We start from the raw sequence: 13,374 nt of genomic DNA on the forward strand, positions 1-13,374 counted from the left end.
CGGGCAGCGTGGCTTGCGGCGGGCTGTGGCCGGCAAAGTTGGCTGTGGGCTGCAGGTGTGGGCAATCAAGCCGGCGGTGTGGCTGGTGTCGAACTGTACAGCATGACCTTGACATCAATTGGAACAACAGTAATAGAACAAAACTGGGTAATAACAGACAGACATAGAGGTAGGAAGGCCCTGCTCACAAGCTTACATTGCTTTCACAACACTTTGTGTATAAACACTTAGGGTCTGATACTGATTCAACATGCACCCATTTGTGGAGCGTATCTTGTGTGTTTATGAACTTGTGTATGCAATTATGGACACTGTAGAGTCATATGCTTTCTAATTGTATACTATAAACACTTGTGACTGAAGTTTATAACTAGGCTGTAATAAACAGCTAGCATTAACTGTAACCAGCCCATACTGTAAAACGTGGTGCATCTTCCCTTATTGGTGTGGTGGTGATTACATGTAATCTATAAAAAATATTTGTAAACATTTTTTTATTGTTCCACTGTATGGCTCGTACTAATTATCCTCACCCTCAGCACAAATCTTTGCTCTAGGGCAGGTGTAATTGCATATTCGAGTACTGTATCCACCTCTAATTGTGCTGTTATTATGAAACCACATAGGCCTAGTTATTGTACAGTACTTGACACTTCTTTCTCCAGTCCCCTCTTTCCAGACCAGATAAGGATATACAAAAATACTACATCCTAGCCTGAGCATGGTACATATATTATACAAAAGCATGACTTGAGTTTACCACCACTTGAACTACTACCTATATTGAACTGTTTTGAATGCATAACAAATCATGTTACAATATCCTTTATTTTTCATCTGTTCTGCTTTATTGAAATATTTTAGTAATTGCACACTACTGTGTGAATGGTGTATTTACTACAGATATTGAGCCAAGCTTGTCGGACTATAACATTTTCAAGAAATGGAGATGATCTCACATCTCTATCAGAGAAAGGCATCGGCTACCATCATGGAGCAGTGGATGCTAAAGGAAGGAAGTTTGTTGAGATGCTGTATAGGATGGGCTACCTAAGAGTGAGTATTTTACAGCACCCACAGCTATGTCATTGAAAACATTGAATTTTCATTTATCTTGCAAGTGTTTAGATATCTGAGTCAACACTTTTCATTCTGACACTGTAAGAAGATATATCTAATCATTAGGGTAAATCTGCAAGTACTAAATATAACAAAGAGAGGGGGGTAAAATTACTAAGGTGTGAGGTTTTTTTTAGAACTATAATCAAATTTTACTGGTAATTCCCCCATATATCGGACATTAGATGAATTGCCGTTTAAAGGGCTGCTGATGATGTTATTATAGTATTAAGAAAACTGTTTGTGTTCAAATACATATGTATTAAACTTTACTTCGCTATATATACTTCTCTATATTGCATATTTCCACTGCAACGAGGTATCATTTGTTGGAGATCAACAAAGAGAATATACTGTGGAAAAGCGCTAGTTAAGTAACCCCTCCGTTTTCCTATTTTTTTTAGAACTGGTGATGTTGCTCATAGCTACCAATCAGATTCTACTTAACATTTATCTAGCTGCTTCTAGAAGATAATAGATAGAATCTGATTGGTTGCTATGGGCAACATCACCAGTTCTAAAAAAAAACCTCCCACCTTAGTAAATGTACCCCAGAGAGAGAGAGAGAGATCTAGAAACTCCTGAATAAATCAACACATACTGTATAGGGGATAATTCAGATCTGATCGCAGCAGCAAATATGTTAGCAGTTGGGCAAAACCATGTGCACTGCAGGTGGGGCAGATATAACATGTGCAGAGAGAGTTAGATTTGGGTGGGTTATTTTGTTTCTGTGCAGGGTAAATAATGGCTGCTTTATTTCCACACTACAATTTAGATTTCAGATTGAACACCCCCCACCCAAATTTAACTCTCTCTGCACATGTTACATCTGCCCCCCTGCAGTGCACATGGTTTTGCCCAACTGCTAACAAATTTACTGCTGCGATCAGGTCTGAATTAGGCCCATAGTACTGTACAGAGTTAATCATTTAATACTGTAATACATAGTCATAATATTTTTAAGTATAAAATATTTTATAAACATAACAGCTGAAAGTTATATTTAATTGAAATGTAGAAAATAGAAAGAATCCTGTGAAATTCAACCTTTTCTATTTCTGTTTCAGTTGTGGCTGGGTGGAAAATGGACAGTAAAATGTTTACTTGCTGTGTTATCATATCACATTGTACAGTGGCATATTCCCCCTCTCAGTGTGTGTGTATATGTATGTATGTATGTATGTATGTATGTATGTACGTACGTACGTACGTACGTACGTACGTACGTACGTACGTATATATATATATATATATACACACACACACACACACACACGCACTACTGGAGAGGTGGTGGAACTCACATCCCCACCCGGGATTGTGCGCGCCGTAAGCACGTGTTGCAAAAAGGGGCGTGGTCTCAAAATTAAAGGGGTGTGGTCACCCAATCGTATCCCCAATTTAAATTATGTAGAGCTGCCCCCCTGTAGTTATGCCCCCAGTAGAAGCTGCCCCCAGTAGATGCTGCCCCCAGTAGAAGCTGCCCCCAGTAGACGCTGCCCCCAGTAGAAGCTGCTCCCTGTAGTTATGCACCCAGTAGAAGCTGCCCCCTGTAGTTATGCCCCCAGTACAAATGCCCCTAGTAGAAGCTGCCCCCAGTACAGATGCCCCCTGTAGTTATGCCCCCAGTAAAAGCTGCCCCCTGTAGTTATGCCCCCAGCAGAAGCTGCCCCCAGTACAGATGCCCCCTGTAGTTATGCCCCTAGTACAGCTGCCACCAGTAGAAGCTGCCCCCAAGTAGCGCTGCTTCACACACACATAAAAAAAAAAAAACCACAATACTCACCAGCCCCGCTCCTGCTTCCGGACCACTGACCTCCGCCTGGCCGCCCGCTCTTCGGATCTATGGGAGAGATGTCATGATGTCTCTCCCACAGCACCGCCGCCACACACAGTGGAAACCGGAGCTCAGAGTGAGCTCCAGCTGCTGCTGAAGGGAAGATGCCAGCACCCGCTGATAACACAACCTCAGCAGGCGCCCGGCATCCCCATGTGGCTCACATTCTGGGTTAGGTGCGCCGAAGGAGGTGGAACTGCGTTCCATCTCCAATTGAAGATTACTGCTGCCGTACTGAGGTCTTAATAAACCAACATGCGCTATTGTGATTTATTGTTATATATATCACCATGTCTTTTGTGAGTGTATCTTCTATCTACTTTCAGTAAAGTCATTTGAATTTTAAAAATGCTACACTATTGTGCGTCTCCTAATTTCTAGGTTTATATGGATAAACCAAAAAACAGATGCTGTCAACGTTTCATAGTAGTCCATTTGTACCATCAAAACACATCCGCTATTATGTATGTGTATATATATATATATATATATATATTATAGATCCCTTATCCAGTTTAAATGAAAGTCCCTGACTAACTGTCTGATTTTAACTGTGCAGCCTGGGCTCTTCTGAGCAGCTTGCATCCGGAACGTGTTTGTAAAAAAAAAAAATCAATTCTCATTAAACTACAATGGATCAAGACATGAATTAGGGACCAGATAAGGATCCATTTATTGATTTTATTTCAGGTAGAAGTGTGGGAAATATTTTTATTTTATTTTATGAATATGCCAGCAATATCTTATTTGTTCTACTATAATTTATTATTAAACATATTATTATTATTATTATTATTATTATTATAACATTAAGAGCATCTAAAAATATTATTACTTTTATAATTCTCATTGTCCTGGCACCTACAACACACAGCATTGGGCCTGTTATATTTAGGTAGAGAGAGGCATGTTTGTTCATTCCGTCCACCCAGTCCTAGAGAACTGACACATTGATGAATAGCACAGGCCTATTAGAAATTGGGAGGGAAGCTTCTCTTTGCTTTACTCTTTTTAAAAGATGCTGCACGTCAGTTTCTATCCTTAACATGCTCAATATATTATACTTGCAATTTGGAGGATTTGAAGTCCCTGAACAATTTGCATTTCTCCTGATATTGATGGTATTTCCCAATATGATCATTGTTATTATTTAATTTCAGTCATGAGAATCTACCAAGCAATTGTTTAAAAAAAATCATCTAAAAATGCTAAGTAGATGTCTACATAATTCATTGTTACGTAAATATTGGTCCAGGGGATATTCGCTTCATTCCACAATTGGCCACTTAATGGTACACATTTGCAGCCAGAATTTGGTATTTTGTGTTCCCAGTGGTACCCCAGCACAGAACACCACAAAGCAGTGTGAATTGTCCACTATCGGACCAGTTTTATTATAAATTCAGATAAACACAAACTTAATGTATCATATCCAAATATAATGTGAATCTGCCATGAAATGGAGTTTTATCTGAAATACAGTACGTATATATTGAATATAGCAGAACTTGAATATTGTATCACAGGAGCTTCACATCACTGTAACACAACCTCTTCAAATGTGACATTTTTCTGCAGCTTCACAGATGCCTAAAGCTCTGGCACTCATGAGCAACATTCAAGTATAAATTATCAACATACATAGTTGGTGGCCACAGGTGGCATATGTAATGAGGAGAATATGTTTGCATTCTGAAAGGGGTGTGGTATGGTATGACGGCGGCCGGGCTCCCGGCGACTAACATACCGGCGCCGGAAGCCGACCGCCGGCATACCAACAGGGTGGCAAGCGCAAATGAGCCCCTTGCGGGCTTACTGCGCTCACCGCACTGCAGGCACAGTGGCGGGCTATTTATTCTCCTTTTAGGGGGGTCGTGGACCCCCACGAGGGAGAAAAACTGTTGGTATGCCGGCTGTCGGGAAGACCACCCTGCTGACGGGTGTGGTATGGTATTCTGGCGGCCGGGCTCCCAGCGACCAGCATACCGGCGCCGGAAGCCCGACCGCCGGCATACCGACAGCGTGGTGAGCGCAAATGAGCCCCTTGCGCTATACAATTCTTAGCACTTATTGCTATAACTATTGTACCTGTATTATGCATGGTATATCTACTAGACCAGCAAGTGTTGCTATCTTATAGCATCCTTCACTGATGATAAAAATGTTGAGAAAAAAATTGTTACATGCTTACATTAAGATTATTTGTTTCTTCTCAGGTTGTGACAGCCACCAGTACACTTGCTCTAGGGATCAACATGCCATGTAAATCAGTGGTTTTCATACAGGATTCAGTTTACTTGGATGCTCTGAACTACAGACAGGTATTTCACATATGGTCTTACAATGAATACATTCTATTGCATCTTTGCAATTCGCAGCATGTATTATTGTGCATTTAGGGGGTAATTCTGAGTTGATTGCAGCAGCAAATTTGTTAGCAGCTGGGCAAAACCATGTTCACTGCAGGGGGGCAGATATAACATTTGCAGAGAGAGTTAGATGTGGGTGGGTTATTTTGTTTCTGTGCAGGGTAAATACTGGCTGCTTAATTTTTACACTGCAATTTAAATTTCAGTTTGAATACACCCCACCCAAATCTAACTCTCTCTGTACATGTTAAATCTGCCTCCCCTGCAGTGCACATGGTTTTGCCCAACTACTAACAAATTTGATGCTGCGATCAACTCAGAATTAGGCCCTTAGGCCCTCATTCCGAGTTGTTCGCTCGCAAGGCGATTTTAGCAGTATTGCACACGCTAAGCCGCCGCCTACTGGGAGTGAATCTTAGCTTCTTAAAATTGCGAACGAAAGATTCGCAATATTGCGATTACACATCTCGTAGCAGTTTCAAAATAGCTTCAGACTTACTCGGCATCTGCGATCAGGTCAGTGCTTATCGTTCCTGGTTTGACGTCACAAACACACCCAGCGTTCGCCCAGACACTCCTCAGTTTCTAAGGCCACTCCCGCGTTTTTTCCGGAAACGGTAGCGTTTTTTCCCACACGCCCATAAAACGGCCTGTTTCCGCCCAGTAACACCCATTTCCTGTCAATCACACTACGATCGCCTGAGCGAAGAAAAAGCCGTGAGTAAAAATCCAAACTTCATAGCAAATTTACTTGGCGCAGTCGCAGTGCGGACATTGCGCATGCGCACTAAGCGGAAAAACGCTGCAATGCGAAGAAATTTTCCGAGCGAACGACTCGGAATGACCTCCTTAGAGAGCACTAGTACAAACAGTAAGCAGGTGTACATTTGACAGCTCACAGATGTGGTGCTAGTTTCTTGGTCAACCTTATACAGGTTGAGTATCCCTTATCCAAAATGCTTGGGACCAGAGGAATTTTGGATATCGGATTTTTCTGTATTTTGGAATAATTGCATACCATAACGAGATATTATGGTGATGGGACCTAAATCTAAGCACAGAATGCATTTATGTTTCATATACACCTTATACACACAGCCTGAAGGTCATTTTAGCCAATATTTTTTATAACTTTGTGCTTTAAACAAAGTGTGTGTACATTCACAGAATTCATTTATGTTTCATATACACCTTATACACACAGTCTGAAGTTCATTTAATACAATATTTTTAATAACTTTGAGTATTAAACAAAGTTTGTGTACACTGAGCCATCAAAAAACAAAGGTTTCAATATCTCAGTCTCACTCAAAAAAGTCAGTATTTCGGAATATTCCGTATTTCGGAATATTTGGATATGGGATACTCAACCTGTATACTCATTTGCTGTTTTCGTACCATCCACATGAGCTACAGATTTACAAGCTAGATAAATATGTATTTCTATTTACTATAGACAGGGCCGTAACTTGGTGTGTGCCTGAGGTGCCTTGCCCACAGCGCATATGCTCTGTGGGCGCAGCACCACCAGGCAGCACCTGCAGGACCGATTATCACCAACGCCGCTAGCTGCAGCATTACCCTCGTCATGTACAGTATGTAGCGGTGCGCTTGAATTCTACTCTGACGAGCGCACCGCTACATACAAGATAATGGGCATTGCTGCAGCTTCCCCCTAAATGCCCCCCCCCCCTCCTGGCTTGAAGAGGATCTACCCGCTACCATGCCTTGGGAGCATGCTGACGACATTACTTAAAGCGGCGCCTACATAGCCTCACCGTATGCGGCTCAAGGAGGTGAGAACTGCTGCCAGTGAACGCTGGGGTGAAGGTGGCGGTGGTGGTGGTGGTGGTGGTGGGGGGGAATTTAATGGTTTGAATGCCACAAAGTCGGTAATCCTGGGTTACTAGACATCAAAAGATATGATTAATTTTGAATCTACCCACGTTAGCAGCCAAACTGGGCAGTATTCAGCTATTTGTCTTGTGGGTCTACAGGTCAGATGATTTACAGCATCACTGGTGCCTGTTGGTCTGGTGGTAAGATGACCAAGCACACAGGCTAATAGAAAACACTAGGCTAATAGCTACCGTGTTTACCAAGATGCCCAATCAATATACATTTCCTACAATGCAAATTAAACATATGGAGAAAAGGAGTAAAGAAAGGACAATTTGTGAACAATGAACAATGTAACAAGAGGTGCGGACTCATTCTATGGTCTGGGGTAATGCGGCAGTCCATGGTGCAGAGAATAATTTGCAGGTGGATTGTAGACAACTATCAGTGAATATCAGGGTTGCTGAGCGACACAGAGTGATGGGGGTAGGGTTGTTGAGAGACACTCTCAGGACCGTAACTAGGTGTGCGCAGAAGGTGCTTTGCCCACAGCACATTTTGCCTGTGGACGCACCTCCCACATACCCCCCGATTGACCGCCCGGCTGCCTGTTGCCCCCGTGTGCTCCGCTGATGGATGCTGTGGCTGCTTCTCCCACTCCCCTGTGTAGATCGCTGACAACCTAGCTGGTTGCTGCATATACACCAATAGTGAGCAGTCAGCGCTGGCTGAGTCTCACTCTCACCCCCGTGTGCGGCACTCCCATCCCCTCTCTTGTCCTGCAGACAGTGTACAGAGGAAGTTCCGGGTCAGGAGCCAGCAGCAGCACAGAAGGGAGAAAATAATGTAACTATTTATACACACACTAAACTACAGTACCCTACACTACACTGCAGTACACCCTAAAGGTAAGGATGAGGATGTAAGAGGCAATACCTGGTATAATGTGTATAATGAGCTCTACCTGGCATAATGTGTTTAGAGGCTCTACATGGCGTAATGTGTATAATGTGCTCTACCTGGCATAACATGTATAAGGGGCTCTACCTGGTGCAAAGTGTACAAGTGGCACTACTGTGTGGTATAATATGAATTGGTACAATTATGTGGCCACCTCCCTTACACATGAAGCCTCGCCCCATATTTTTTGTCCCTATTTTAAGTAGGGGGGCGCACCGATGCTGTTTCTTGAACACAGCATTACAATGTCTAGTTACGGCACTGACTATAGATACTGCATAACAGTTAGGGTGGCCAATCCCAGGATCGGTGGGATCCTGGGATTTAGGACAAAAATTGTCTGGGATTCAATTCCGGGATTGGAAGCTCCAATTCCAGGATTGCGGGATCAGGTGGCCCTTTGTGTTTTTAAAGCCGGGCAGCATTGAGCGTCCTCAGGATGCTCAGACACTGCTTGGCTCCCTCCTCCCAGCTCCGCCTGCGCAGTGTGATGTGAAGTCACAAGTCACGCTGCGCAGTCAGCCGTCCACCGTCACCCGCCGCCTGGAGAACTGAGGACCCCCTAATACAGGTCCCCCCACTTTAGTGTAGAACAGGCATTTGCTGAAGCGTGGGGCTATCCCCCGCTCCCATGGGTGGTGGGTGCAGAGTTGATAGCTGTCAGTTAGAGTCACATTTATGCCTTTTTCAGGGGTACTACAGGCCCCAGCAAGCCTTCCCCATATGCATACACTCACATTGTACATGCTTACCTTGTACATGATTTCCCCCACTTCACTAGGCATCTCCACTGGTTAAAAAATAAACCTGAAACCTGCACAGCTCCACCAGGTGATGAGACCCACATGAGTTCAGTCAATTGTATGGCTGCCAGACAATCAGCACCTGCTATCTTTGTTCCCAATTAACTGCTTAGGTTTGTATGCTTCCTGGCAATGATACTGAAAGCTAGGCGAGAAAGAGAACTCAAAGCAGTATTAGGTAGTTCTAGCGCAATGTGTGTGAGACCCCTAGACCTGGTGAGAGGGTCTTCTGCCAATAACAACCGAGCTGTATGCGCTCAATAGTACTTGAGATGTCACCTGGACTTAAACCTCTAGCAGTAGGAGCTCACACCATAGCCTGCAGACCACAAGGTAATAACCTGTAGTGTAGCAGCTGGCAAGGAAAGAGTTAATTGCAGGCAGACTAGATACATGAGTGGTAACTGCAGGCAGGCTTAACAAGATGTGGCGCCTAAATACTGCATGACTTGATATGTACTGGTTGCAGAACAATGATGACTGAAGTAACAGTGTTTGTTGCAGGTGAACACAGCCAAGCTATGGTTAACTGCTGGGAAACAAACAGGTGCTGGGTGTGTACTGTGTATGAAAACAGAGTACTGACAGCATAAACCTAGTTACAGAGTGACCAGCTTAATGATTAGTGTGACTAGGCCACAGTCTGCAATAACAGACAGGATGCAAACTCAGTGGCTAAACAGTGACTGGAATACAGGTTTAGATATTTCGGAGATACTGTAGTTTGCTGCAGACTTGTGACTAGAGGCACTGCTGAAGTGGATGAACTCAGAACCAGAGCTGGCAGGATATAATCACAGAGACTTGGCAGGAGCCTGGACTTGGATCAGGGCCAGACATGAGAGTAACTGGAGGTCCATGGCAACACAATGGCACAGAGCAGGAATGGACACAGGATAGCAAGTGCAGGGCAGGATCCAACAGGGCATGGGTGCAGGACTGGCAAGGAGAGCACACAGAGGACTGAGGCAGGATACAGGAATGTAAGTACACAAAAGCAGGGAACCAGGACTCTGTAACAGACAGACAGTCTGGGAAATGTACAGGGTACAGTGACAGTGTGACAAGCTCACTAGATGCAGCAACTAGGGAATATCACCAGCAGAGTGGAACTGACCACACTCCCGAATAAAAGGGAGACAAACCAATCACAGGAGTCATCAGGCTGGAGTCAGGTAATGGGGCATTCCAAATAGATGTGCTGCTGCAGTTAGCAGCCAGCATCCTAGTTGCCAAGAAACAGCCAGAAATACAGACAGGAATGAGCCACAGCAGCAACTCATAACAAGCAGTGGCTCTTTCACAGAAGATGAGTTACCAGTGAAACATGAAAGTAGCCAATACAGGTACAATTCGTCTAGGACAAGGGTAAATGATGTTTCAAGTAGAAGACGGTCAATGCGTGTGCCTGTAACAGATTTAAGCAAGAGGAAATTATATTCTGTAAGAAACCAAGAAAAAGAACCACATGATTCTGAGGAAAAGATCTTGCACATTTTTAATTTAAATGACCTGAGTGAAGATGTAGAAAGTTACTAAGTTACTTTGAATTATTTTGTATATAGAATGGTGTCCACTAATATAAAAAAACAATGACTTATACTTATAGTGATCCAAGTCAAGGCATAGTCAGAGATAACAATGGGTTCAATGTTTGTCTATGGGACCCTAGGAAATACAGTTTTAGAAAGCATCACATAGTCGATACTGGAGAAGGTATGATGAACTAAGTGTAGTCAGTATCTGTGGGGTGAAGGGCTCTCCAAACTTTAATTAGTTCAAGTCTAGTGGAGAATAAAGGGACTCCTAGCTTTGGGAGAGAAGGAGAGCTTGAAGTGCCTCTAGGTCTATCTAGGTGTGGGCAGGAAACAAAATTAAAATCCCTACACACAAATAGAGGTTCATTGCAATAAACAGTTAAATTAGGCAATAGTTATTGAAAGAAAACTTTTGAGTAGGCGTTTGGGGCGTAAACATTACATAGAACATATGATAGGTTATTGAACAAAACTTCAGCCTCCTGAATCAATAATTTAACTTGCAAAGACTTCTTGGCAAGAATAACTACATCATGAGCTTAGGATGTGTAAGGGGCTGCAGCCAATAAAGACCACTTAAGCATTTGTAATTTTGTCATTTTCAAGGAAATTAATTTGGGTTTTCGGGATAATTGGGATATCTACATTTAGCCTGAAGAGATACAGATGAAACTCAGGAAATTAGAATATCGTGCAAAAGTTCATTTACAGTATTTCAGTAATTCAACTTAAAAGGTGAAACTAATATATTATATTGACTCATTACATGCAAAGTGAGATATTTCAAGCCTTTCTTTGTTATAGTTTTGATGATTGTGGTTTACAGCTTAAGAAAACCTCAAATACAAAAATCTCTGAAAATTAGAATATTACATAAAATCAACAAAAAAGGATTTTAAATACAGAAATGTCGGCCCGCTGAAAAGTGTAATCATGCATATGTACTCAGAGATTTTTGGATTTGAGGTTTTCTTAAGCTGTAAACCACAATCATCAAAATTATAACAAATAAAGGCTTGACATATCTCACTTAATGAGTCTATATAATATATTAGTTTCAACTTTTAAGTTGAATTACTGAAATAAATGAACTTTTGCACAATATTCCAATCTTCTGAGTTTCACCTGTACAAACTTTCCACCTCTTAGTGAGTTGATCCCTCTGTCCAGGATCCTCTTTTCACATCAACCATAATTCTGGAATAGTAGATACACACCTTTGTGGCATCAATGCTGCATATAAAACCAAACAGTATTGGGAAGGAGGGGGACGAGAAGATAAAACATAAGAAAAAAAGACATACAAGACATGGGGGAATGGAGAAATAATATACAAGTCCCATAAAAAGGAGTTCACAAATATGAAACCAGTGAATTTCAGGTAAAAGGTATAGCAAATAAACAAGCATGGACATACATCCAGGGTCAGTCTCCTGATTGCAGCCCAGACGAGCAGAGATAGACTGGGCACATAAACTACAACAACACACAGATTATGATAACCTTACAATTATAAGTATGTACTGTAAGCATGGGCGTCATCAAGATCCTTAAAGAACTTGTGTACAAAAGGAGAACTAACCGCACAGGAGTTGGGCTATATCGTATTAATTGACTGACCCCTATTGCCACCCTTTAAAGGTATAACATACTGTATGTAGTAATCTAGGCTAGGGGGTGCTACCACTTAACAAGCAATTATATTGAGACAATTTAAAAACAATCATTTGTATTGTGTGGTGCACAAGAAGATACAATAAATTAAAATGTAACTTTTATTCTGCTTATATAAAAGAATTTTAAGACAACAATATTAAAATGACTGCGACATAATGTAAAAAAAAATATAATAATTTGTGACTAAAGATAGAAAAGTGATTAAAAATTTTTTTCACGTGTGTTTATTGCTTTTGTCTCTTTTTTTTTATATTCGACTTGGTATTTTAAGATTTAAAAGGCAATAATGTCAGACAATGCAGGACCTCTCACCTTGAATGATAATGTACACTATTATATTGTTCAATTGGTAATTATATTGCTGTCATCAGAAAAAAATCATTTAATTTAGTGTGAGGAAATATCTAAAAAGGTTCTAGACAGATTCACATGTAAAGTAATATCATCTTTATTATACGGGTAAAAATGAAAAATGTCTCTTACTTATAATGAGGTATTCCTCAGATTATTATACAGATGTAGCCACTCCAATTGTTGACGGGATGCATACGCATCGAGGCAGCGATGGTGTGGCAAGTGTGCCTGCTGCGTACGTACGCATATGCACTCCATGTTTTCCTATGGAGTGAATGCCCGCTGCGATCACTCGCAGAGTGGTGCGTTCGCACTATACCGAGTTGCGTGTGCAAGTGCGGCCGTATTGCGGCACATATTAGCATGGCTACATCTGTATATGATGTGGATCCATAATTATAATGGCCATAAACCACCTCTATCATATGTTTATAAATTTGTATTAAATATAATCACACTGAGGATTTCCCACTATTGTGCCTCAGTGTATATAAATCTTTGAATTAAAATATTACGTACTGACTGTGAAATTAGCAAAGTGCAGTAAGGTTCTCATAACCTGAAAACTCCTCAAATGATTAGGAGTAATGTCATTCTGAATAAATTTCATACACTGCATTGCCCAGTCACTGTGCTACTATGGAAGTATTTGTGTGCCTGCCTAGATCTCATTCATCCTGCACAGTGCAGTGTGGATGCAATGTAGTCTAATTGTAAAATTTTTCACTCCCGCACTCCGTGTTGTGGCTGCACATGTCCTACCTCTTGGGTTTATGCCATCAAACTACAGTGTGAACACAAAACATTTGTATTTGTTATTGAGAACATAGAGACACAGCGGTAGAGCCTGCACACTGCTAGAAGTAGCCTGCGTG

The 13,374-nt window shown here is 41.8% G+C and overlaps 1 protein-coding gene across 3 annotated transcripts in view; it reads left to right on the top strand.

Moving 5' to 3' along the window:
- DDX60 (DExD/H-box helicase 60) overlaps nucleotides 1-13,374 on the top strand; it is a 422,428-nt gene that overhangs the window by 322,339 nt on the left and 86,715 nt on the right. For all 3 annotated transcript variants that reach the window (XM_063920417.1, XM_063920418.1, XM_063920419.1), the window contains 2 exons: nucleotides 904-1,056; nucleotides 5,176-5,280. In XM_063920417.1, the coding sequence (XP_063776487.1) occupies nucleotides 904-1,056; nucleotides 5,176-5,280 (258 nt within the window). The remainder of the gene's footprint in view (nucleotides 1-903; nucleotides 1,057-5,175; nucleotides 5,281-13,374) is intronic.

This window comes from Pseudophryne corroboree, chromosome 1 (genome assembly GCF_028390025.1).
Source record: "Pseudophryne corroboree isolate aPseCor3 chromosome 1, aPseCor3.hap2, whole genome shotgun sequence".
Lineage (NCBI taxonomy): Eukaryota > Metazoa > Chordata > Amphibia > Anura > Myobatrachidae > Pseudophryne > Pseudophryne corroboree.